Source organism: Pituophis catenifer, unplaced genomic scaffold (genome assembly GCF_029215685.1).
Source record: "Pituophis catenifer annectens isolate HBS135680 unplaced genomic scaffold, rPitCat1.0.hap2 SCAF_3, whole genome shotgun sequence".
Lineage (NCBI taxonomy): Eukaryota > Metazoa > Chordata > Lepidosauria > Squamata > Colubridae > Pituophis > Pituophis catenifer.
This window is the reverse complement of record NW_027256883.1, coordinates 68284216-68311877: the sequence shown is the minus strand read 5'-3', so window position 1 is coordinate 68311877 and position 27662 is coordinate 68284216. Positions and strand designations below refer to the sequence as shown.

At 38.1% G+C, this 27662-nt stretch overlaps 2 protein-coding genes across 7 annotated transcripts in view; one reads left to right on the top strand and one right to left on the bottom strand.

The window, feature by feature from the left end:
• The window catches only part of PHACTR1 (phosphatase and actin regulator 1), a 99212-nt gene extending 81774 nt beyond the window's left edge, over positions 1-17438 (top strand). Inside the window, exons 8-12 of the mRNA XM_070940994.1 lie at positions 1334-1389; positions 4633-4694; positions 8683-8823; positions 9340-9416; positions 17315-17438. Coding sequence (XP_070797095.1) covers positions 1334-1389; positions 4633-4694; positions 8683-8823; positions 9340-9416; positions 17315-17438 — 460 coding nt within the window. The remainder of the gene's footprint in view (positions 1-1333; positions 1390-4632; positions 4695-8682; positions 8824-9339; positions 9417-17314) is intronic.
• Positions 17439-17511: 73 nt separating this feature from the next.
• Positions 17512-27662, bottom strand: TBC1D7 (TBC1 domain family member 7). 6 transcript variants are annotated; one of them, XM_070942497.1, is made up of 9 exons: positions 27584-27644; positions 25716-25802; positions 25337-25456; positions 25064-25144; positions 23390-23577; positions 21447-21584; positions 18236-18381; positions 17822-17951; positions 17512-17677 (listed from the first exon to the last, which is right to left on the bottom strand). In XM_070942497.1, exons 3-9 carry the CDS (start codon positions 25446-25448, stop codon positions 17591-17593), a joined length of 882 nt encoding a protein of 293 aa, XP_070798598.1. In that variant the 5' UTR covers positions 25449-25456; positions 25716-25802; positions 27584-27644; the 3' UTR covers positions 17512-17590. The 6 variants fall into 6 exon arrangements, with proteins under 6 accessions (XP_070798598.1, XP_070798599.1, XP_070798603.1 ...); XM_070942498.1 differs by having other exon boundaries at positions 27218-27609; XM_070942502.1 differs by lacking the exon at positions 25716-25802 and having other exon boundaries at positions 27584-27662.

Here is a 27662-nt window from a genome sequence, read left to right as displayed (position 1 = left end):
TGCCAGTTGCCAGGCACTCAAATCATGTGACCGAGGAGATGCTGCAATAGTTGTGAATGTGAAGACTGGTTGTAGGTCCCTTTTTTCAGTGCCATTGAAATGTTGAATGATCACTAAATGAATGGTTGTAAATTGAGGACTGCCCGTTTTGGGCAGATTCAGAAAAGAAGTTCAGTCAGTAACCTGGTTAAAAGTTTGGTTACAACCTGGAGAAAGGAAAAAATTGGTTACTAGCCTTGGTTCTCCTGTGCTCATAGTCCAGTAATACCTCTTGGGATCTTTTTCAGCCACTGTCTACTATAAACTGCTCACTGTTTCCAATGTCAGGAGGCTGTTTGGTGATTTGTTGTGTTTATTTGTTAGATTTTTATCCTCCCCACCCCACCCTTTGCACCAGAAGCTCAAGATGGCACACTGAGCACTTTCTCCTCCAATAGGAAACAGTCCTGTGAGAGAGGTTGGATTGAGAAAGAATTGAGAAGATTGAGAATTTCCATAGCTAAGGGTAGACTTGAACTTGGATTTCCCAATTCCTAGTCAGCAACTTAATCACTATACCACACGGGTTCCTCATATTTCTGAGCTAGGAAACAAAAACAATCAGATGAGATTCTATTCACAATATATTCCCAGCTATTGAGAAGACTTGTTCAATTTTTTCAATTTTGATTTTGGTTTAACAGATTGAAAAGTCCATGTTGAATTGGCAGGTTGAAATCCTTGCACAAGTTGACCACAACTGCTCACAGCAGGCAGCTTTCTACGCTTACTTTAAGGCAGCCACCCGTAATCTGATGACCTTCATGCTGGCTGGAGATCATCTCATTTCACCTTCTATCCTCCCTCCAGGTTTTATTCCAGAATCTGAAGACAGGTTTTTAGATGGAAAGCCTGATCTGAGGAACAAAGAAAAAGTCCTAATCTTAGCATAGTTACCATGCCTGGTAATTTCCCCGGATTGCTTTGATCTCTCCATAGTTTGGAGGGTCACACAACAACAACAAAAACGCAGAACTGATGTCACACTCATGGCAGTCAGGAAGCTAGTATAGAAGGAAGGAAATTAAGTAGAAGAAATCTTCCTCATCTAACTTTCCACTGGTTAGCCTGAAGGGGTAATGCCTAATATGACACAATCTGTTTGGTTTCCCCTCGGTTTGCAATAAAGGAAAATTCAAGTGTTACGTTTTACTCAGTAATATTCGTATCTACATAGGAACAATGTCATTTCCTGAGCTCTTGCATTATCTGTTGAAGAGTGACTCTGGCAAATATTGAAGGCTGGAGAAGGTCTTGATATGGTGAAAAAATTGAAATTGAAATTTTTCTACAGGCGGCTGAGCCAGAGACCGACTGCTGAAGAATTAGAGCAGAGGAATATTCTCAAACGTAAGTAGCTTCAAACCTAAATCAAGGAAAAATCATACAGTGTAAGTATGCCCCAGGGTAGAACAGTATTTCTCAACCTTGCCATCTTTTAAAATGTGTGGACTTCAACTCCCAGAATGCTGTCTGGGGAATTCTGGAAATGGGAGTCCACACATCTTAAAGTTTCCAAGTTGAAAAACATGGCTCTAGGGTGATAGTTCTCAACCTGTGGTCTGCAGAGCCCTGGGGGGCTGCGATGTCTTCACAGGGTGTCCATGAAGAAGATGTTATGATTTAAATGTTGAGTTAAGTCTTGGGGGGTCCGTGGCCATGGTCTGTGGCCACAAAAGTATTTAAAGGGGGCTCATGGTGAAGAAAAGGTTGAGAAGCACTGCTCTAGGGGATCCATCCAGGATGGAGTTTCCATTTTTCCATTCTTACCTGTCTGAGACAGGCATATATTATGCTCTTGCACTGTTATTATTACCCAAAAGAGATTGCTTATAAAGAAGACATATTTATGTTTTGGTAGTTTAGACTAAAGTTGAAATGAGAACATACTGAGATCAGCCCAGGATATTCAACTAAAGGATCACCATTTTCTCTTATTACCAAAATGTCCTATACAGGTTTATTCAGAAATATTCTCCACTGACCTCCGTGTGTTTACATCTAACATACTGTGTATGGATTTCAACCAAAAATCTAATCTAATCTATGCCTGTTGAAAAATGATCCAGTAAAATGCAATGGAGCTAATCCTAGATAAAGACGTGGCCAAATATCTAAGAGTAGTACACAAGTCATTCTTACAGAAATATATAACTACATTTTCATGCCACATTTTTTTTAAACAGAAAAAAACCCTTATACTAGAATTTTGGTTGTACAACCTGAATTAATGATATTTCATCCTCAGCAAAAAGCCATACTGGCACAAATATATTTAATGTGAAAATAGTTTAAGACACTTAGCCGTAAATAATTAAAGAGAGAAAATAGTTTAATTACACTCCTCTTGCTGTAGGACATGAACCTTAAGCAAAGCAACGTGAACATAAATTCCAGCGAAATGACTGGTATTTTGATGCAATTAATAACTGAATACTAGTAAAAATGTGTCTCAGCCTGCATCCTTTGAGAAGCAAGCCAATTATATATCTGCTTTCACAGTCTTATAAATGCTCTTTTGACAATCACAAGCTGGAGGCCCTTCAGATAGACACACATGCCTTTGTCTTCACTAGCCAAATGTGTTCTCTATGGGGCTGACTTTGAAAATCACTCAAAATCTTCAGCTGGTCCAGAACACAGAGGCATGAGCAGTGATGGGCATGCCTCAGTATGTCTGTGTGACACCTCTGCTCTGCAAGTTGTACTGATTGCCACTTCTGGGTGCAATTCAAGGTACTTATCATTTACCTCCAAAGCCCTATATGTGTAAGGTCAGTTATTTGACTGACTACTGCTCTCCCATGGTTTCTGCCTGGCCAGAATGTGCCGACAGAGTTGGGGTGCTTCAGGTCCCTTCAATTAAACAATGTCATCTATCAGGATCTGGGAAGCGTGACTTCTCTGTCACAGAGCCTGCCTGTGGAATGAGATCACCTCTAAAATCCATGTGGCTCCAACCTTGTTGGCATTCCAAAAAACCTTGAAAATCTGGCTGTTCTCCCAGATCTTGATTGGTGTGGTCCCTTGCTGGGTGTATCTATTATTTTCGCTTTCTCGATGTATATTGTGCCCAGAGCCATCTTGTTTTGGGGTTGTACTGGTTTTTTATGTCACTCTTTGTGAACAGAGTCAATTGGAATTAGGCAAACTAAATAAAATAATAAATAGTCATTTTGAGACAAATTTCAAACCTACAAAAAAATATTTGTAATAGAGATTACAAACAGTGAGATCAAAGATGCATCTTTACATGTCCCAGCTAGTTAAAATTCTTATTATTACTATTATTGTTGTTGTTGTTGTTGTTGTTGTTGTTGTTGTTATTATTATTATTATTATTATTATTATTATTATTTCAATTTATATAGCCACCCTTCTCTCATACATGATTCTAGTTCACGGTTGTCTATGGCAGGGGTCCCCAACCTATGGGCCACAGTCCACTAGTGGGCTGTGAGGGGCTTGCAACTGGCCGTAGAAATGGCAGATGAGCGCATGCACACGCATCCCCATTTGTGTGAGCAGTGGGTGAGCGTGTGCACACACGCTCCATTTGTGCTTGCTGGCCACTTGCACAAACCATCCTCCCCCCACCCCCACCCCCCAACCCCGGTCTGCAAAGCCAGAAACATTGGGGAACTCTGGTCTATGGAGATTCTCAATCATCCAGGTCATAGCTGTCCCAAAGGTGCTTTTTTCAAAAGGCCACTAGATTTTCTTGTTTTGTTTTGTTTTTTTCCCTTGAAAATGTTTCGCTTCTCATCCAAGAAGCTTCTTCAGGTTTTGGGTTTTTTTTCAGTTCAAAACTGAAGAAGCTTCTTGGATGAGAAGCCAAATGTTTTCAAGGGGAAACCCCAACCTCCCCCTCCCTCCCCCCCCAGTAAAGTCCAGTTGCCTTTTGGAAAAGCACTTTTGGGGATTAGTTCGTGGTTTTTTGCAGCTCCTTTTCAAGGCTTGATCACTATCCATACTGTGGTTCTTTCAATAATAAAACATGCCTGCTGCAATCTTTCAGTGGTTATTTGACTACAACAATGTATAACCAAACAGTAGACACCTAAGTGATACATGTGTAATTGCAAATAATAAAATGTTGTCACGATGGGTCGAATAAATATTGTAAACAAAGCTTTATGTTGAAACACATTTCTTATATAGTTGAAATTCATCAGATATGCATGGAAGCTGTGTTATCTTTTTGTAGAGTGCCTGCAATATCTTTTAGAGTCTAAAAATTCTAGAAGCACTCCAGAAACTCTTCCCTATTGTTTGCCCCATCACAATTATTCTATACTTTTATCTGTTTTTGATAAATCTTGATAAAAAGTGCAGAGATTAATGATATTTTGGCATTGCACACGATTGCCGTCATATGTATGCTAACATATAACTACTTATTTATTTATTGAAATCATTTATATAGCTACCCATCTTATAACCAATTCTGGGTGGCTCCCAATTAGAGACTAAAGAACTTAAGTGTTCTTAAGACGTACAGAAATTTATATCCAAATGACCAAGGAGCACTAATCACCCTTTGCCATTTTTAAAAAATGCATGCATATTTAGAATTTTGTCAATCTTTTCTAGCACGGAATGAGCAAGAGGAACAGGAAGAAAAACGAGAAATCAAGAGAAGATTAACCCGCAAGGTAAGAAATTCCTTTGTTTTGTCCTTTGTGGCAACCTTGAAGCTTTGAAGCGGATGTTCTTTACCATATACATCTTTGATGTGTTTGTTTCCTGAAAAGCATATTTTCCAAACACTTTATTCCTTACAAGGAATCCTTCAGGCATTTTCTCTTGGTAATAGCTTTGAAGTCCTAAATGTGGATAGAGAAACCAGCAGAGGAAGCTGTCAAAAAACCATGAGGAATTCAATAAACTGCTTGGAGCTGCAAAAATTGAGGAAAGGTTTTCAAACACTCGAGATGTTGCAAATTACATACTGGGCTTGGTAGATCAATCTCCACGAATACAATTCTCTCTTTTATTTTTTGTTTTAATACATTCATGCAATGGTGTGTCCCCTAAAATTGTTTTCTTTTAATAGGCATAAAGGATATATTTATTAGATTTTTCTCATTTAGCCAATAGCACACATTTTTTAAAAAAAAATGAGAAAGTATATAATAATATATGACAATCATTTTTATTTAAACTCTAGTGGGTGAAAGCCATCAACTTTAACATTTGCATTTACCTCTATAACCAGCCTGTACCACCTCTTCCCTCCCGTTTAGAAAACCAAGCAATAGAAAGAAATCAATTGAAGGCCAGCAAATTTTCTTTGCTTCCCTCATATTGGCTCAAGTCAGCAGGGAATGTTAGAGATAAAGGGATCTTGAGAGTGGTGTGACTAGCCAAAGGATAGAAAGATTAGAAAGATTAGGCAACAATCTTTCATCAATCTTTCAGACATAGATGTTACATTTGGTTCACTTGTGTTTCTGATAAAAAGGGAATAGAATAGAATAGAATAGAATAGAATAGAATAGAATAGAATAGAATAGAATAGAATAGAATAGAATAGAATAGAATAGAATAGAGTTTGTCAAAATAAGGATTCCAGTTTTATTCCTTCTCAGAATAAAGATCCCAGTTTTATTCCTGGTTGTCTTCTCAGAGCTAGATCTGAGCCCTTGCCATCATGTCTTAATCTAAATAGAATGGAGAGGGGTTTTTGCAGTAGATTAAATTATCTGATGACCGATTCTTGCACTGTGCAGATACAACCCAGCAGAAAGTTAGAACAGTACACATATGGCCATAGCACACTGGACTGCCCTTAATGTGCCTTTCTGTGCATAATATTTTCCCTATGAATGTTATTGTATATTGTACTCTGATGTACAAGGAAATAGGACCTTATTGAATATTGGTTTGTCAAGTAATAGAAACATTTGAAGTAAATATCTGCTGATATTTACTTGAAAAGTAGCCTTCCTTGGTGTTCATATATAACAGCCAGTCAATAATTCACACAGTACCATTTTGGACTAGGATGTGCCAGTTACAGGCTTGGCTTTGGTAAACCTATTGGTATCTGCATGTCTTTTGGTTCCATATTTTGATAGAAAGGCAAGGATGGACAAGAGACGCTCCAAAGCAAATTTTCATGAAGGTGTGCAAGGTGTGTCGTTATTGTATGATTTGCAAAGCAGCTGATCCCAAATTGGTCACTCACAACCTGATCTACAATGACATAGTCCTTCCTTGGTCACATTCATTTAATCTATGAAGAATGACTGACATAGCATCTCAAGAGTCTGTCAGAGAGACAGCCATCCACTCATGAAATCCAGTTTTCTGGGCTCCTTTCAGTGGTGGGATTCAGCCAATTCACACCACTTCGGGAGAACCGGTTGTTAACTTTCTGAGTAGTTTGGTGAACTGGTTGTTGGAAGAAATCATTAGGGCAGAGAACCGGTTGTTAAATTATTTGAATCCCACCACTGGCTCCTTTGATATTGTGGAGTCATAATACAGGTAGTCCTCAATTTACAACAGTTCATTTAATGACCGTTCAAAGTTACAATGGCACTGAAAATAGCAATTTACAACCATTTTTCACACTTAACGACCGTTTTAGTATCCCCACAGTCAGGTGATCAAAATTTGCATGCTTGGCAACTGGTTCATATTTATGACAGTTGCCGTGTCCCAGGGTCCTGTAATTACCTTTGGTGACCTTCTGACAAGCAAAGTCAGTGGGGAAGGCAGATTCGATTAACAACAATGTTACTAACTTAACAGCTGCAGTGACTCACTTAACAATTGTGGCAAGAAAGGGCATAAAATGGGGCAAAGTTCACTTAACAAATGTTTCATTTAAGCAACAAAAAAAATTGGGCTTCATTGATGTTGTAAATTGAGAACTACATGTATTCAGTTCAATGTATGTTGAAATATTCCAGATTATTGTTTAGAGCTGTGTCCACCTAATTAATGCTGTGCAGTGAAAGATATTTTAAATAGTCAGTACACCAAATAGGTGGCTGTCTGAATTCATTGGTCATTACTTTAGTGCAGGGGTGTCAAACTCACGGCCCATGGCCCAGATGCGTCACATGCTGGCCCCACCCCTGCCCAGTTTAGCAAAGGGGAAAAACTCCCGATTCGTCACATGATGCCGCCACGACGATGCGAGTTTGACACCCTGCTTTAGTGGAACTGACCTAGCTTGTGTTATGTTATTTAAGTATTACCTTCCTTTTATTTTCCAAATGCATACTTTTCTGGCAGCCATAATATTTCATTAGGTGACATGCAAAATAATAATTCTTCTCCCTCTTCCTCTTCTTCTTCTTCTTCTTCTTCTTCTTCTTCTTCTTCTTCTTCTTCTTCTTCTTCTTCTTCTTCTTCTTCTTCTTCTTCTTCTTCTTCTTCTTCTTCTTCTTCTTCTTCTTCTTCTCCTCCTCCTCCTCCTCCTCCTCCTCCTCCTCCTCTTCCTTCTTCCCTGTAACCTAAGTCTACTTTTATAGTAGGCTATAGTGGTCTTAAAAGTCTTGCTTCATTTAAATAGCATTCAATAATAAACTCTCAGAAGCGTTGACATTCGGTAATAGCCTGAGAATCCTTAACATATAATCCTTAGTGTATGTTGAAAGTGGGGGGGAAATGGCATTTTAACATGAACAAAGAGCACAAATCCAATTTACCTTTGCATATTTTGTGCTTATAGTCCTATCTTTGATATTTAAAAAAGGCTTTCAGGGGATTTTTGTTTTACTTATTCGGTTTAGGAACAGAATGGAAAATAAATAATCATTGGGTGGTTACCATAGTAGTGGCAACAACAATAATAAAAATGTAGACTTTGATGCAGACAGTTCAAAGTTAGTCAACACTATGAGAAGGAAACCCCTTTGTAATAAGTGAAAGGACCTGCCTCTTTTGATACTCTGTTGGAGAAACAGTGAACAAGAAGAGGACAAGAATCTGTATAAGTCTAAAAGAGGGAAGAAATGCAGAGAATAGTTTTCCTCAGAAAAAGAGGAGTAGAAATTCAGATTATTTTACAAGGGTTTTTAAATCAGGCTATCAACTACATGTGATCCTGAGGCTCACACCCCCTTATTTGATGTTATGACTTCTTGATCCCACTTTGCATGACATACGGTTTTGTCTAATAATTAAATAGCAGATAATAGTTCCCAGGCAATACAGGTAGTCCTTGACTTACAACCATTTGTTTAGTGACCATATGAAGTTACAACAGCACTGAAAAAAGTGACTGATGACTGGTTTTACACTTATGACCATTGCAGCATCCCCATGGTCACGTGATCTAAATTCAAACACTGCATTTATGACAGTTGCATTGTTCTGGGGTCATGTGATCACCATTACTAACCTTCCCGGCCAGCTCCTGGCAAGCAAAGTCAATTGGGGGAGGACAGCCGGATTCACTTAACTGTGGCAAAAAGGTCATAAAATGAGGCCCAACTCAATTAACAACTGTCTCATTTAACAATGGAAACTTTGGGCTCCATCGTGGTCATAAGTCGAGGACTACCGGTAAAATTAACTTGAAAATAAAGCAGCTTTTCCTTTATGGCTCTTTTGTTTAAGACATTTGGAAATGTCTTCTAGAAAGGACATTTTGGATATTCTTTTCCTATTTTGCTCTTCCTACAGCTAAGTCAAAGGCCTACAGTTGAAGAGTTGAGAGAGAGGAAAATTCTCATTCGTTTTAGTGATTACGTAGAAGTGGCAGATGCTCAGGATTATGACAGACGGGCAGATAAACCATGGACAAGGCTAACAGCTGCTGACAAAGTAAGTAGGACAAGCCTCAGAAACAGCCAGGAAGCTAAAGAAGCTTCTAAGATATTTTTGGAGGGAACCAGTAACCAGAGGATGTAGTTAAATTTATTTTCTGTGGAAGTGTACTACAACATCATCCTTGCCAGCTGAAAGTTCATAAGACCTGCCCAAGAGGAGCCAGAATTGTATGGTTTTTTTTTTCCTCTCCTTTCTTTTTACCAAGTTTTTTGTTATTCTTAGTTCTAGCTTTTTAGTTAATTTTGTTATCATGCACTTGCATAATAATTCTGGTTGCTTCCATACAAGCCTTTTATTCTTACTACAACATTTCCTCATTTATTGACATGTATAGGAGTGTGGAGGGCATCTCTTCCATTTGAAATGCTCTTCCCTGTGGAAAAGTGACACGTGACAGGAAACTGTCTTCCACAACCTCACCTGAGCAGCAGAGTTTGGCTGTTCCTCATCTAGTTTATTGACATATTTCTTTTCAGCTGGGCTAATCACTTATTCTTTTCTCCCACACAGGCAGCAATTCGCAAAGAGCTAAATGAATTTAAGAGCACTGAAATGGAAGTTCATGAATTAAGCAGGCATTTAACAAGGTAAGATAATATTATTTTAAGCAAAAGTTCTTAAAAACCACCCAAGTTTGAGGCTATTCCTATATCTTACTTATTTATCTTATTAGTTAGATTTTTTCTCCTGCTCAAAACAGCATAGGTAGTACTTTTTCCTCCAATTTTATTTCCATTTGCAACAACCTCAGAAAGGCTAGGCTGAGAGATGCAGATACAGACAGACTCAGAATCACCCAGGGTGTTGTCAAGGTGAGGGTAGACTTGAACTTGGACAATCGGCCCTATTTCAACATTATTATTGTTCAATAATATCAATATTATTATTAACCAATATTAACATAGTGAATGATCTCCTAGGCTTCTTTTCTACTTGATATTTTATATGCGGGGAAGAAACATAGCTAAATTCTTGAAGGAATCCATCATTTCAATTTCCAGCGATTGTCAGAATGCCTCAAAGATGCCACTGCTGAATTTTGCTTTTGGACTACTCTTAATAAGCAGAAATAAAAACCTTGCATTTCTCCTTGAAAACAAAGGCATAGATTCCTGATAAGGAGAAGAGAGGGGAAAAGGTGGGGGTTTTGGAGTATTAAAAAAAAATTGGGGATTCTTCTGGAGTCAGAAGAATCTCACTCTGAAAAACGTATTATGTGAAGCAATCCAGAGATGTGTAACTAAAAGTGGGATATAAATTATACTTTCAAGAGAAATGCTTCCTATTTACCTAATCTTCAGAACAGTTCCACATCATACTGCACTTCTGAGTTTCCTTTCTTGCCTTTTTCTTGTTTCTCATCCGAGACCTCCGATTTTTTTTTCACCTGACAAAAATAACTCCCCAAATCCTTTTACTGTAAATTCATGGTAGGGTTAATGTCCTGCCTTCCAATTCAATGGTCTCTTAGAACTTGGCATCAGGGGTGAAATTCAGCAGGTTCTGACAGGTTCTGGAGAACCAGTAGCAGAAATTTTGAGTAGTTCGGAGAACCGGCAAATACCATCTCTGGCTGGCCCCAGAGTGGGGTGGGAATGGAGATTTTGCAATATCCTTCCCCCAGGAGGGGGAAGGGAATGGGGATTTTGCAGTATCCTTCCCCTGGAGTGGGGTGGGAATGGAGATTTTGCAGTATCCTTTCCCTGCCACGCCCACCAAGCCATGCCCACAGAACCGGTAGTAAAAAAAATTGAATTCCACCACTGCTTGGCAACCATCAGTTATGTTGGGACTGCTGTCTGGGAGTTGTGGAAGTTACAGCTTCAAGTTATATAGAATGTGTCAGGCTGGGAAATACTATTTTGTGTGTGATATTTACATCAATGCTATCTGTTCTCTCATGTCCTCTATGTAGCTTGCTGAATAAGTAATTACTGGGAGTCAGCCCTGTCTATGGTCTGATAGTTTCGTTGTCTGCCATTTTCTGAGGCAAGTACATTGCCACATATTTTACTTAAAGTAGGGGTCTCCAAATTTGGCAACTTTAAGTCTTATGGACTAACTACCAGAATTCCCTAGCCAACATGGCTGGCTGAGGACTTGAAGTTCACAAGTCTTAAAAGTTGTCAAGTTTGGAGACCCTTGACTTAAACACTATAGTAAATAAAGCCCCTTCTTTAAAATTACTAATTACTAAGCCAGTTTTTGTTTGGTTGGTTTTGTCACTTTGATTCTTCTGAGTATGGGTGCTAATGCTGGTAGTAATCTATCTCATTTGTCTGAGCTTTTTTTCTTCACTTTTTTAGGTTTCACAGACCATAGGAACTGAATATGCTGCCATCTTGAGAACGTAATGGAAAAGAACCATAAGTGCTGATGTCATTCATTTCTCTGTTACGTACAGTGGTAAATCTTCTGAACTGCCTTTCTAAAACCTATAAAAACATGCAGGAAACGTGAGTTTTCTCATCCTGGGAATAACTTTCTCATACAATTTGTTGGCACAACATTCAGCAACTGAGGCTATCTTGGCAAGAATCATGCCTGGAGTTGGCACTTATATTTTAAATGCTGCTGTGTGGAGTTCCCAAGCCATTCATTCACATTAGTGGTCTTTGTTTGGAGCCCGTCAGTCCTCTTTCATCTCTGAAGGAAGCTGAGACCGTTGGTATTTGGCACTGACAGAAGCTCTGCTGGACACAGTCACTGTTCTGGAACAACATTTCTACCAAGCATTTCATTCTGTGTGGAGCACCTTAGAACTTGATGGGGTGAACTGGGGAAATAGAATCCACCTCAAAGGATCCATCTCACTTTGACTTTCCAAGCCCCACCACCCCCAGGAAGATCTTCGGTTGACTGGTGGATACTCTTGATTTCTACAGGACCAAGAAGGATTCTTCATCATCCATTTCTCCTCTTCAAATGATTCTTTTGCTGCAATGTTTGGAAGAGTCCGAGATTGAAGAACTTTTCATAGCAAGCTTATTTTCTACAGTGGAACGTGTCATACTGCCTTCTGCCCTGCTGACTATTTCATGTTTCATATGGTCCTGTGTAGCAGTTCGATAGCCTAGCTTGTCCTGGCGTGGCCTGTCAGCTTTACATAGGTTTTTCCAATTCATTAATGTGCAAGACAGAAAAGGCACAAGTTAAAGAGAACCCTAAGGTTGACTTTATGCTGTATGCTTGGATGTTGATTTTTCTTTTCTTCTTTTAACAGGAGGGATTTCTATTCTTCAAAGTGCTTCTTGGTATAACTAAATATGCTGTTGTGAATGGCTGAGTCTTAAATTGAGAACCAAAGCATTTAGCAAAAGGCTAGAGATGTGATATTGTTATTATTTATTATATTTTATATTTTATTTTATTATATTATTTCACATTTAAGGTATTGGTCTTCTCTTAATAAGTTTATCTTTGCACATTGGAAAGAATTATGAATCCACTGTATCAAAACACTTTGGTGATGTCTACTAACATCTACATCTAGTTCAGATTAAACATATCTGATTATGCCTTTTAGGTAGAAACTTTGCCATCTTGAACTTTTTGCCCATCCATACAAATCACTATAGATATGACAGCTTTAATTCTCAGACCTTCGCTGGTGTTAAGACTATAATCTGGGATCCAAATGTGGTTGTACTTAGAGGAGACCCGTTATAGTGAATAGAGTTTAAATAGACAATAACTTAAGTACTATTGATTTCAGTGGGTCTCCTCTAAGGTGATGGCTACTTAAGTTCAGGTGATTTTAGTGGGCTTCATCTATTTAGGATTAAATCATGAGTGGTTGATAAATTTTCTTTTAGGAAACATGTATATGGAAGCACATTTTAATGGGTGACTGCAATGATTCAGGTTCTTCTCCAAACTAAAACCTGAGTCACTGCAGTGCCCATTACAATCCTGAGTTCCAATGAATAGGTGATTAAACTAGACTAAGAAAATCCATTTTTTCTTATACAGTTTAGTTTTGTCTAGTTATGTTACTCTGGGCATAAGAAAAAAAGGAGATGAAGTAATAGAGTACTTTGTTTTTAGATAAAAGTACATGTATTTTTTTTACTTAAAAAATGCAAAAAAAAAAAAAAAGAGATTACAACACCACTAGTGGTCAGCAGATGAAGTAGGTGGGCTTGTAGCTGGGTGAATTGCTAGGACTGTGGAGATGGGAGGGTAGTGAAAATGTTAATTCATTTGCCCGGTTTGCACAGAGCAAATCTATGGCAAATAAACTGTTTTTCATACCTTGAAAACTGTCATTTTAACATAGCCAGTTTTCATTTGTCATAGTTTCATAGCGTTATGAAATAATGGAGACCTGCTTGCCCACCATACCAGCCTTTCAGTCCACCAACCCTTGGGTGAAGCTCCTCCCCATTGTTCAAAGACTTATTCTTCCCACCACCATGGATTATCTTTTTTTCTTTCTTCCTTTTTGAGAAGAATTAATAGGTTACAGAACTGATCCTCTCTGCACATCTGAATTTCCAGATGACTTTAACTCCACTTTGCTCACAATCCAGGTAGTTCCTGTCTCCTGCCTCTTTACCTATGAGGAGTAAAAGACCAGGACCACACATGAAGGTTCGATTGAACTGCTAAAAGCCCATGCACAAGAATCTTCTCAGCTAATGGTCAGCACTTGTTTAGAGCTAGATAAGGGTCAATGACACTCAACGGAGGATTGGACTTAGTTCATTTGAACTATGTAGAGATTCTAGGCTGATCCCCCTTTCACTCTGCCCCCAGCTACTGCCATTCCTTCTCTTACATCATCTTCCATAAAAGTGAAAGCATTTTTGTCCATGTTGAAGACACAAGGAATAGTAACTCCTTTATTTATTTATTTATTTTTATGCAGGTAAATGGATGGAATCAAGAAATAGGGCATAACTAATTCATACAATGGAACCATATGGTGTGTAGCTTATCAAAACGGAGGGTTGTTTTGCTTTCTGCATACAAATCTTTTCAGGCTTTTGTGTGCAAAATATTTTATTCCAATCCTTACCATCCATACAAGTTTCAAATCGTTGAATTGGGCAAAACTTTGTCCATTTTCAAAAAGTCAAAGTTATCAGCTGAGGTCCCACCAACTCAATGTTTAAATAACTGATTATTCCCTAAAACTCTTTGGTGAAAAATAGCTTATTTTTGAAGATTGAATGGTTTGGTCTTTCTAAAGCAGTCAGCTGAAACACCAAGTATACCTTACTGCTATGCCAAATTTAACTATTTTCACCACTAAAATCTATGGATATGGGCAACAACAAGCTATTTTTGTTGCCCTACTCCCATTCGCTTCACCAGGGCTTGAGTAGGGTGTATTTTATTTACAGGGAGACGAGAAGTCTTTTTCCTAGCATATTGAGTTTATTTCTAAGCCTTTGTTGTTCACATGAAGCTCTCACAGACATCTATTTTCCACTCCTGGGGGAACTATTTTCCCCCCTAATCTCTATGAAAGAATGATTGTAAATCTTGTAAAAGGCACACAGGATTGCAAGTTAGTCCCGCATCCAACTTGATTAGACAGCTTAACTTAATGGTTGCAGGACTAGAAATGAGGATTCCAGTTGCTCTCCAAGTTATTCTGAAACCGGTACATTTCCCAGGCCCTCTTCCCATCAAATGAATGTACATAGTTTTTGTCTTTGTATAGGAGTGAATGTGGTGACAGTCAAGACTGTGATCTTCCAGTATTGTAATTTAACAGATTATGGCTGTATGAAAAAACGATGATAAAATGTAAATATCTAGAGAAAACACTAAAGTGAATCTCTACATCTAGAGTTTCAATTTGTACATACTGAAACTGCATGGTATTTAAATTGTCTTGGATGTATGCAGTTTCTTTAAAAAAACATTTCAAAGAAAAAAATGTTCTGGTTTTCTTTCTTCTGTCTGTTACATGTTCAGAGACGCTCAGGAATCAAAATTTGTTCTAGGAGCCACCATAAAAAGACCCCACCAATCAATTTGGTCATTGATTTTGGAGATTAAGCAATCCCATTTGCCTTTTTTACATTTTAGGTTTTTTTTCATTGTTTCCAGTTCTTCAGAAATCATAGTTATGGTTTCAATTCACCAGAAAAAAATTGCAGTTAATTATTTTGTCAAATTCTGCCAAGTCTTCTCTTTTAATACTTTCTTTCAGCCCTGGACAGTTATTGATTGAAGAGTGTATCACTGAATTAATTACACTCCACAAAGCAAGCTGTTCCAGCCTTAATCTTTGTATGCAAAACTGAGTGATGAGTTTTCCACTAACATTCACATAGTAATATTTGACTTCTGAGCATTGTGGAAAAAAAACTTCTATGAGCTCTTTCTACACTAATCTAAAATAGATTTGTTCAGGTGAAAACCTTTGCAGAACATTAAAGAGAACAGCCTGCCTCTGAAGAAAGATTTGAATTTCACTAGTCTGGCACCTTATTTTTAAATAGCAATTCACGCTTGAAACAGTGAGGACTCTTGCACTGCTGTGGAAGAAAATAAAATTTGAAGACGGGATCAAGCCATTATCAGAAGTCATTTGTTGCTCTCACTGTCAATGTTACCTTAATCATAAAGTAATCTGCATTTTAAGCATAAGAATGGAAAGGCAATACATTTTATTTTCTATAATAAAAATAAATCCGCTCTATTATGAATTGCTGATGGCTGCAGGTTCTAAAACCTCTTCCAGAGGATCTGTGGAGGTGCAGTAGTTAGAATGCAGTATTGCAGGCTAACTCTGCCCATTGCCAGGAGTTCGATCCTGACTGACTCAAGGTTGACTCAGCCTTCCATTCTCCCAAGGTTGGTAAAATGAGGACCCAGATTGTTGAGGGCAATATGCTGACTCTGTAAACTGCTTAGACAGGGCTGTAAAGCACTGTGAAGCGGTATATAAGTCTAGGTGCTATTGCTATCTCTGATATTCAAACTCCGATCCCATTTCCTCTGTTGGTTTAGCAGCTTGGCAATTCCTGCTGCCAGAATCCATCTTCTGGGGTGGGGTAAGGGATAATTACCTCATTTGGTATACAATGTTTAGTCTTGGCATGAGAGGAAAAAAGCAGTCACGTCCAATGCTGCCCTTTATCTAAATAAAAAGTTCAAATAATTTATATAATGCCATTCCCTTACTGCATAGGATCGAGCAATGGTGACTACAGGATTCAATCCTTCTTCTCCCTTTGAGAGACAAACCAATCTCACAGGATTTATATATATATATAGAATCAAACTTTATTAAAAACCGAAAATGTAAAGACCAAAACTTATTTTGAAATGTAGTATGAAAAGGTAGACATTCAAGGTGGAGGATAATTACAGAGCTGTCCAGATCCTGGTCATACAGCAGCTTACAAATTAGTTTAAGAAAGAAAAATCTAAAAGAAAATACAATTCTCTAGACAGACCAGGAGTTGGACAGCGGATCTAATTCAAAGAGAACATTCTGTCCTCAAAATCTCTGTACAGACTAGACAGATTTCCAATTATTAAATTAATATAACAGAAGGAAAAAGGTATATTCATGAAAACAGGGTAAAGATTGATGTTAAATCCCAAATACAGAGTTTACAGGTTCTCAATGTATAACCATTCAGCCAGTGGCCATTACAAGTAATGATGGCACTGAATGAATGGTGGTTACAGTATCACTGGAGTTCCAGCCATCCCAGTGCACCCGCAATCACAGGGTCATGATCTGGATGCACAACACAAAGATCTATCCTCACCCAAAATGTTTAACCAGGTCAGATAAAGTTCTAACAGATGTACTCATATGTTTAATTTTAAACAAACATTCTTGGTTTGTTTCATGGCTTAGCAATGTGCAAACCTAGCCTATCTGGTTAGTTTATAATTCACTATAGTGTGCCAACCATGAAAAAACAGCCCAAAGCATTTTAATTGGACCTCTTTCTAATACCAACAGCCATTGACTCCTTTTTGTACATTGACTGATTTGCACATTATCTTTGTTTTGTACAGAAACTGAGATGTATAAAAGAACTTTTGCCAGTTTATTGCAATTAGTTTAGGCAGAGATAGGACCTGTTATACTAAGGGTAGGAGATTGTGCTACTGAACTGCTATGGCCCACATACTCCCTTCTTCAAATCTAGAGGAATCTGCATGATAAAAGAGCATTTACTGAATACCTCAGTAAACAGCAATAGCACTTAGACTTATCTATCGCTTCAGAGTGCTTTACAGCCCTAAATGGTTTACAGAATCAGGATATTGCCCCCAACAATCTGGATCTTCATTTTACCGACCTCGGAAGGATGGAAGGTTAAATCGAGCTTGAGCCGGTGAGAATCGAACTGCCAAACTGCTGGCAACCAGCAGTCAGCAGAAGTAGCCTGCAATACTGCATTCTAACCACTGTGCCACCACGGTGAAAATGAATGAGCACTATATTAAGTTGATCAAAACTTTCTTTTCATAATGCTTTGCTTTTACGTTTTCCTTTTCCCAGTTTGCCTCTTCCTAAAAAGTATCTGATAAAAAATATTTCTGATAGGAAATCTGTGACTTTCCAAATGTTGCTGAATTACAACATCCGGAATCCTTCACCATTCACAATGTTGACTGGAACTTGACTGTTAGGAGTTGTCATATTAGATTTCAACTCTCTGCAACAGGAGTAACACATCACAATTACAACCACTGTACTCACAATGTTTAAATAATTTTAATTATATATTTTGGAGAAGGAAACAGACATAAAACAAAAACAGAAATGCAGGTAATTTCAAACTGAATGAGCAGGGGTCCCACAATGTTTGTGCCACAGTTCAATAGCCTTGCTCACAATTGCATCAGTGTTATCTTGAGGTATCTATGAAAGATAAAAGCATAGCTTGAAATACAGAGTATTTTACAGTGCAGTCTTGAATATGTTTGGCCTTGGACTTCAAAATATTACTGAATTTAATTAAAGCACTATTTTCTTACAATTTAGAATGTATGAAAGAATACTTACATTTTCCAAAAAGTGTTCAATCTTTTCAGCACTAGTCAAGACTATCAACTTCATTTTAAAGGTTAATAAGATCTCAACAGCAACGAAGACAAGGATTTTGCAAGAACCACTAATAACCTTGTCCCAAACCCTAGAAAATTCAATGAGACAGTCATAAAATTGTCTGTTATTTTTACATCTACAATTTATATTATCAATATCCTGCCTTTGTGATTACAATTAAAATTTGGTGAAGCCCTAGAAAAGCTGAACAAAGCTTAGAAAAGCTGAAAAATTGACATTTTTCAGAATGCTGGCAATATTGCTGATTGTCAAAACATCATGTCTATGTGATTCATGAGCATATGCTCCACTGAAGACTACAGGGATGTATGTTTTTCCAGTCTAGGAGAGGTGGAAGGGAGAGAAACTTGCCTTTGTAAACTTGATTCAGGTAGGCATCCAGCAAAACATTTTCTAAACCAAAGTTTATAAGGAAGCTGTCCCATTGCTGAACACGACTTCAGATATGCAAGAAGCCGGTTGTCCTCAAGGCTCAGGATTTGTTCCAGAAGTTTTGGCTGTAGCAGCATAAATATAAAAAGAATTAATGAAATATGCTAAAATCAAAACTCTTCTTGCTCATATCATCAAATTCAATTCAGTGTGATATATGAAGCAAATGACTTCATTCATATTATTTCTTACAGGTCAGAAATATACAAAACAATGTATTTACAAAATCATTTGAGAATTCCTTTACAGAACCACAGTTTTGTTTTAAAAAGGGGGGGGGATCACAAGGCAAAAGGAGCACATTATGGCATTTTTACCATGGTACCAGTTTCTGTCTGCTAATCAATCGGATGTTTTTTCCAGTGATTCTGCTTCACACATACATTTTGCATGCATACAGGACTGTATCCAACATCTTCAAAATTACTGGTCACAATTTAAGAATAACCCTCCCCTCCCGCAAAAAAAAAATCAGGTTTTCCAGGTGCATTTCATGAATGTAAGCATCCTATGGTCACCTGATCAAAATTTGGACACTTGGTAACTGGCATGTATTTAGGACAGTTGCAGTGTCCTGGGATCACGTGATCACCTTTTGCAACCTCCTGTCAAGTAATGGAAAGCCATTACTTACTAACAACCATCTTACTAACTTAATAAGTATAGTGATTCAGTTAACAACAGTGGCAAGAAAGATAGTAAAAAGCGGTAAAATTCACTTAACAACTGTCTTGCTTAGCAACAGAAATTTGCGCATCAATAGTGGTCCTAAATTGAGGACTATCTGTATCAGTTTTTCAAGGTCATAACCACCACTTTGAATTACATCCAGAACCAGGCATGTAATTAATGCAGCTCACAGAGAGAAGTGATGCTTTGTTGCTGGATTTTGAACCAGATGAAACTTCCAAGCTTTTTTCAAAGGCAGCCCTACATATACTGCTTTGCAAGACAAGGTATGAGTGACTAGAGCAGGGCTGTCAAACTCCTGGCCCGTGGGCATTACGCACTGGCCACATCCATGCCTTGTTTAGTGAAGGTGAAAAAAGCCCCGATACGTCACGTGATGCTGCTGTGACGATGTGAGTTTGACACCCCTGGACTAAAGCATGAGTGATCAAGTTTGAAGGGCCTCCTAAACCAGGAAAGTTTGTAGCTGTTGCACCAGGTGAAGCTGCCTAAAGGCCTTATTGACTACCGTTGCTACCTTTTCACCAAGCAGGAGCAGTGAGTCCAACAAGACCCTCAGATTGGGCACCATCCAAGTAGGGAGATGCAACTGCACCCAAGATCAGCAACAATCTCGCTAGATCCAGGCAGCCCTAACAACCATAGCCATTCGGTACTTGCAAAACTGAACTGAAGATGTTCTATCCCATCCTGGCCTGCATAGCCACCAGTCCCTGGGACCAAACTTTGATAGCCTCACTCTGCTAGTCTGGGATTGAAAGATATAACTGAGTAAAGGAAGAAAGCTGGAGAACAGTGCCTCCAATTCTCAATCCCTGGAGTTGATTCAGAAGGAAAATCGCTTTAAATCACCGTGGTTTACTTGAAATAACTAACCTCCAAATCAAGTAAAGGTTAGCACATTTTTAAAGTTCAGGTACAAAAATATAATGCAGTTAATCAAAACTGAATGTGAATGTTTGCAATCTACTCCTAGCAGATGTGCAAAAAGTAACAGGGGACACGTTAAGCCCAGCAGGAAGTTGGATCATTTATGACAATGAATCATCATATATTATGACAAACTCAATCTCTGCTATCACTCTTTGGTGCCACTTGGTTTTGTCGGCAACTCTCAAGATAATGAATTGTAACAGAAATAATCCACAAGAATTTATAGAAGCTGATCAGTAAGGTGTGTGTGTGGGTATACATACATACTGAGAATGTTCCAATCTCAGAGCAAGCACTTTTATTTTAATTATATGTACGTACAGTATATATAATTAAAAGTTCTTGCTCTGAAATTGGAACATTTTTTCAGTTATCCTATCTCTTACATGATTCATCTTGTCTGAAATAATTAGCTTATTTCCAATCTCTCACTAGTGTTCCAAGTGTCACTGGAGATCACACATACACACTAAGCAAAGGGCAAACAAATTTATCTCCTACTATATCACAGCCTATTTTCTCCAATCTAGACCACAATTCTTCAGTCTTCTTCAAAAATATGATGTATATTTCTAAGATACCTTGCCAGAAGCAAGTGTCAGAGTACATATAAGTGGATTGGATTTATTATAGAAATTATCTTCTTTTACCACAATCCTGAATCCAATTTTTATAACAAATGCAAAATAATGTGTCAATGGATAATGGATTCAATGGAGTCTATTATAAAGTTTGCATATGTACAAACTCAATGCATCAAAGTTTTATAACTACATGAATCCACAACAAATATTAGACATGGCTAACATGACTCTAGAAAGTTCTGATCCTAGGCAATTGGGTTTTACAGATGGTGAATATAAAGCCTACAAGACAAGTAAACAGCAGGAATCAATCATGCAATTTTTTAAATGTTCACATTTATATCTCATATGAAATTACTTAAACCAACAGCCCATAGCCAGAAACTAACTTAGATCATTGTAACTACCTTTGCTTCGCCCAAACATTTGCATGTAATTTTCCTTATCTTCCTTATCTCTAACAGTACGTTTGATACATATTATCAATTATAGACATACAGGCAGTCCTTGACAGTTCATTTAATGATAGAAATTATAAGAGCAATGAAAAAAGTGACTTATGACCATTTTTTACATTTATGACCATTGCAACATCCCCATGGACATGTGATAAAAAATCAGATACTTGGCAACTGACTCATATTTATGACGGTTACAGTGTCAAGGGGTCATGTGACCTTCTTACAAGCAAAATCAATGGGGAAGCCAGATTAGTAATAACTCCTGTGATTCACTTAACAACTGTGGCAAGAAAGGTCGTAAAAATGGGGCAAAACTCACTAAACTGTCCTCACTGAGCAACTTAAAAATTTGGGCTCAATTGTGGTCATAGGTCAAGGACTTACCTGTACCTGCAATCCTATTTCTATATTGGACATAAGCTCATATGTGCAGTTCTGCAGAGATAACACTTATTTTCTTACCAGCTGTGGCAATGACTCCTTGTACCTATTGTTTAACTGGTTCACAAAACTACTGACTAGCCAGTAGCAATCAACATTATCTTCCACCATTTCTTCCATTGCTTTAGCAATAGCAAGGAATATCTCGTCTTCGGATTGCTGGAAAACAAAGGGGGTGTGGCAGAGAATAAAGAGAAAAAGAGCATGTGCATCATACATTCAGTTAAAAATCTGCCATCAAGTTCCACTAATTGCAATGTGTTTGGTACAAATGTGCACTGAGGATGCTACCCAAAACTTTCTAAATCAGCAAAGCTTCTGTTCATCAGAAATGGTGAACAGAAAATGAGTTTGCTAGAAATGGAGCTGATGACCTCAGCAAAAGGGCTGGCAAGTAGCCCAGGTCTTCATGATTACTCTCCAAACAAGGAGAGGGCTTGAGATCTCCCACAAATGCTCCAGACAGTTAGAGTGAGGATATGACATCAGTGGATTTGGAGCTGCTAGGAAATGAGGACATAAGTCATATTTTGCTTAAACTTTGGCCAGTGCCTTCAAAAGGAAACTGGGTTGGCTTACAACGTTTTCTAGTCCCTTTCGGAAATTGCTTGTTAATTGTTTTTCAGTTACTAGGAACCTTTGGATGGACAGATTTTATAGCACAGGAAGAGTTTTCTTTAATGTTGAATGAAAGAAGTTTTAAATACAAAGGTTTGTTTTCTTTTGTTCTATCATGTCTGATTTTCAGAGACAGCCTGGGTAAGTTCCTGCAGTTTGTTTGGCAGTTTTTTTTAGAAATGATTTGCCACTGCCTGTCCTAGGGCTGAGAAACAGTGACTGGCCTAAGGTCACCCAGTTGACTTTTTCCTAAAAGCGGGATTAGAATTTACAGTCTCCTGGTTTCTAGCTTGATTCCTTAACCACTACACCAAACTGATTCTCTAAACATCAGACATTTTGAAAGGCATTTTTGAACAATGGACCCAGAAGATAATTTTAAGACTGTCCGCCTATATAGATACTGTGTTTAAAAGACATTATGGAAAAGAAACACGTTGTATCTGGGTCCTAAAGACTGGTTATTATAAGTTAAAAATAAAACTGTGATTGATATGATTTCAGGTGACCCTCATTTACCTTCAATAACCATCTGAACTTAAGACCATTCTGAAAGAGAGATACTTAATTCTGACTATTGGAGTGTCCATGTATTGGTAACTGGATTACAAATACGACACTGCAGTGTAATACAGTCATGTAATTTTTAACCTTCATTTCCAACTTCCAAAAAGCAAAGTCAATAAGGAAGCCAGCAGGAGGTTGCAAATGGCAACCATGTGACTTTGCACTGAACAATGCAGTGGGATTCCCTTTACAATAGCAACCAGAAGTGCAGGAATTGTGGTCGGATCGCACAATGTTGTACTTTGTGATTTTATCACTTAGCGACATAAATTCCAGTCACAATTGCCAACCACAACTGAGGACAACCTGTTCTTAGCCCATTACATGCACTTTATAAAAATGCCAATTTGAGGGTAGGACAGACTATAAAGACAGTTTCACACATAGGGGCCAACAAAGGGGCTAAACAATGGTATATTTCTTTTTAATTTTATCAACGCAATGGGAGATGCCCTAAGCCACGGGGGGGGGGGGGGGGGAACTATGGTCCTTTTATGACTTGTGGACTTCAACTCCCAGAATGCCTGAGCCAGCCATGCTCAGGAGATGAAGTCCACAAGTCATAAAGGGTCCACAGTTCCCCATTTCTGCCCTAAGCAAGTTTCATTCCCCCACACTGACTAACTAACCTGAATCTATACTGCTATACACAGATGATGCTGTCACATTACTGTAAATATCAACATGTTTTGAACAGCTATAGCATTTAATCTCAGACAGAAAAAAATCGGGATTTGTGTGTAAAAATCTTATCAAAAGCAAAATTAACCTTCACTGACCAAAGGAAAAGATGGATTTTGAGGTAACTTTCCTGATTCCAACTGATATATCCGGAGGAATACTTCAACCTGTGGAGTAGAATCTGTGATAAAGCGAATTACTTGAAGGGCACGGTATACATCCCCATATTGTTCCTTTCTATGTTTCATCACAAATGCATGAGAGTCATGGTGAGGTGGGAGAATTCCTTTAAAGAAAAAGAGAAGATGAGAGGTTTAAATTAAGTCTACCTGCTCTAAGGGTGAAACATTCATCTTCATACCAATTATTCTCAGATCAAATAAAAAAAGATCTAGCATTTGTTCATAAGAAATGCTTTGGTGCTGTTATTGCGAACAGTAGTTTATTATCTATATACAACTAAAATTCTCATTGTGCTTATAAGTTTGTTTTTATCCTCAAACTAGCCCAAACTATGCATGATATCGCAACAATTTTTGAATCAAGGTACCTAAAATTCGTTAAGAACGTATACAAAATCCGGGATCCATTATTCCTGTGGAATTGAAATTCCACAATGTTCACACCAGTTTTATTTGCAAAGTTGCAGCCACTGCAGGATCCCCGTGATCACAATTGTGAACATGTGAGCAGCCAAATTAGTGGGGAAATTGGCAGGTAGTCAGAAATCACTTCTTCTCCCACAGTTTTTCCCCCACACCCATAGTTCTTCTGTTTATCTTTTTAGGTTAAATAAATATTGACTTACTACTCAAGTTCATTTGCCACTACAATTATTTTTCCATTTATACTCTTCTTAAGACAATTACAAGACTGTGCAGCATTAGGATAAAAAAATATGGTTAGCCTAAAATGTCATTATTCATTCTGGTGACATCAGACTGCATCTCTCGAAGGATGATTCAACGGGTCATGCACTGCCTAATGTTCACTAATGTCTCTGCTAACAAGCTGCAAGGATAGTTTTCTTGCTGAAGACAGTGTACAGGAGGAATGAGCAGAAAAGCAAACCTCATACATGTACTTTTTTTTTAAATGAACAGGAGTACTCCCTGTAAATATATGTACATATATGGAAAGGGACTTAGGTATGACAGATTTAGGATTGATTACAGAATAAAGCTTTTATACAGAAAATTCCAAGCACAGTCCAAGTCTCCCTATTTATTAACAAAGTTACGGAACATTTTAACCATGTATTTGTTTTTAGGAAACAAAACAGGGAGACTACATAGGCCAGTCTTCCCCATCCCAGATACAGATGTGGTTGAGAAATTGAAATTTACAGTTCCAGTGTATCTGAAAGAAGCCAGGATTGGGAAGCTGATTAAAAACCACAACTGCCTATTTTGACTAATAGTAGCTATCTGAAAATTTCAAAGAGCAATTTTTCCCAGATCCACCTTAAAAAATCTAGAATAGAGCAATGTTAGAATATTTTCAGGGGGAAAAAATTTAAGCAGGATTCCTTCCTAAATACCCCAGGTTAACCAAAGCTACCCAGAGACATAATGCAAACTATTGGAAATTTCATTTTATGTGTGTTACAGTAGCTAATTATATTGCTTAGCACCACTTCTTAATATATTTTAATGGGTACACCTGCTAAGGCATCTATTGCAAGGTTTTATCAGGGAGCAGAATGCAAGCAGATCAGCAAAGCTACCCTTGTTATTTACAAAGAAGCCTTTGGTCTTCACCAATTTCCATACCTAGAAGCACTTTCCATACCAATGTCCGGTACATGGATGGGAGAGGAAACCTTTGACTAAATGTGCAAAGCTTCTCAATATCTGTAAATAAAGATATAAAAACAGTGTTTAACAATGTTAGGAGGCAGCTCTAATCAATACTGACCCGGGAACTCTGGCAGCAGAACAAAAGGCTCTCCAGAGAATATTCCCCCTCTGCTTTAATTCTGCCCAAATTCAAAACACACCCTTAGCGACTGTAAACATTATACTACATAGGTATATTGCACATACCCAACCGATCATCTTTCAAAAGAATTTCTAATGATTTTTTTTCTTCAACACCACGAAATCCTACTTTTTCATAGTACACAGATCGGAAATTTCTCTGAGGATCTTCAGCCATGTCTCATTCTAAAATAAAGACAAATTAAAGTATGTCACCAAATAAAGTGTTTTACTATAAGTATATCCAACAAGAAAATGTTGCAGTACAAAATTCTCCTGTTTGGTGTTATATCCAATCACATTCCTTTCCAAATAATTAATTCCACTGCCCCTTTTGCCTCACTTTTCCAAGGCTTTTCTCTGTCCACCCTTCCTCTCATTGGATAGATCAGTTCTGCTTCTAGTGTTAGTTTGCAATGTTTTAAAGACCTTGAAGTTTACCCACCCAAGTAATATTCATAGTCCTTTATGTGCAGGGCGAATGCAGATTTGATTATGCATGAACTGGAACACAGGGCAGTGTTCATGATTTCTATATAAAAATAAGACAAACACCTGATGTAATTGTAATTCTAAACCATGATGGGAAACAGGAATAAGCAGCAAAATTAAGGCCAGGATCTTCCCTTCTTTCCACTTTGCTATTTCTTTTTCCTGCAAAGTGGGTTTCAATTTCTGCACATCTCAATTTTGGTTAGTCATCAGATACATTTTGGGGGGTAGGTGATATTGTTTTGGTTGCACAATGGAATTCATACTTTAATAATGCAAAAATAAGAAGCAGACAGCATATGTTGTAGTTGTCACTAAAGGCATATAATAGCTCTAGAAAGGAATGTCAAACTGGTGGCCCATAGGCCAGATGCGTCAATCGCAGGCCATGCCCACCCCAGCTCCACAAAGGGGAAAAACATTGTTATGTCACATGACAATAACGTCAAGATGCTTTCACGTTTCAGAAAAAATATTTAAAGATAACTTCATCTTTACTTCTTTGCAATAAATAAAATAATGGAATGCACCAAGAAAGTGCATTTCACAAGTTTAAACCTCAGTGGCAGGCAGGTGAACTAAAGTGAAAGGATACTTGAGGTTTATTGCTAAACGTTATTAGGTTGGTGTTTTAAGGGGAAACACTGATAGTTACAGCATATTTTGCTTTTAAAAATTAAGGGTTTTTTTTTAATAGAACCCTGGAATTAAAACATAAAAAGCAATCCTGCACAATCTAGTTTCACTACAAATTATGTCATTAAAAGGATTCTTGCAGATCAAACTAAAAATTTCCAGAAAGCTAACTGGTTTTGGAAAAAAGATTTGTAATACTAATACTTTAAAAGACTTTCAAATATTTATTATGTGGATTAGCATTCCATTCATAAAGTGGATTATAGTACATGAGAGACTTTGCCTTGATAATATATTAATCTTCTAAAGCAATAAGACCAAACCCATTTCCATTGTTTCTGAAGTTAAAGTTACCTTTGTTTTCACTCCTATGCCAGAGGGAATAAAAAAAGGAGCCATAATCAATACTCTTTATCTTTCCACAGCTCACATATTATTTTCAGACCCGATTCTCAGAATAATCCTGGGACATGTATTTTATTTTGGCTGTTCACCGCCCTGCGTCCTTCGGGAGTAGGGCGGTATACAAATATGTATGATAGATAGATGATAGATAGATAGATAGATAGATAGATAGATAGATAGATAGATAGATAGATAGATAGATAGATAGATAGACAGACAGACAGACAGACAGACAGACAGACAGACAGACAGACAGATAAATAAATAAATAAATAAATAAATAAATAGGTTGAGTTTTGGGACAAGCTAACAAAGTCTTGGGCTGGACTTGAATCTAAGTACCACCCCCACCACCCCATTTCGACCTTCAAATAAGCAGACCACGGTGTATCGTTGTGATATCGAAGTACCTACTAATAGGAGCTGAAGCCTAACACAACCGGAAGGCACCAGGCTGCAAAGGACTGGCTTTAGGAGGGTAAGCAGTTTGAAAGCCACAAGGCAAAGGCGCTAGTCCGCAGGATAGCCACAAGGGCGCCCCCTCACTCTCCACTGAGAAATTGAGGCATCTGGTGGTAAGATGGCTGGAAAGAAGGGCACCTCGAGAGAAGAGCTTATGGTAAAAACAGAGCAGCGAGATAGGAAACCAGCAGATCGTTACAGTGACTGAATGCCGAAGAAAGGCTGACTTGGAAGCCGCCACGACGGGAGCAATAAAAGCAGCGGGAGAGACCCGGCTGAGGCAGCTAACAAAACACCCCGCGCCCCTTTCCTTCCTACCCGGCCGAAACAAGAGCCCCGCCTCGGCCTCGCCAAGCCAGTCGACAGGTCTCTCCCACGGCTCCACCGCGCAGACTCC

Excerpts from the sequence above, each read along its gene's own strand:
- TBC1D7 (XM_070942502.1), bottom strand. The coding sequence starts at position 25,448 with ATGGCTGAAGATCCTCAGAGAAATTTCCGATCTGTGTACTATGAAAAA. Across the intron at positions 18,382-21,446 it reads AGGAGTCATTGCCACAGCTG|CCAAAACTTCTGGAACAAAT; the intron begins GTAAGAAAATAA and ends ATGCTGCTACAG. Across the intron at positions 17,952-18,235 it reads CCTGAATCAAGTTTACAAAG|GGTTTGGGACAAGGTTATTA; the intron begins GCAAGTTTCTCT and ends TGAATTTTCTAG.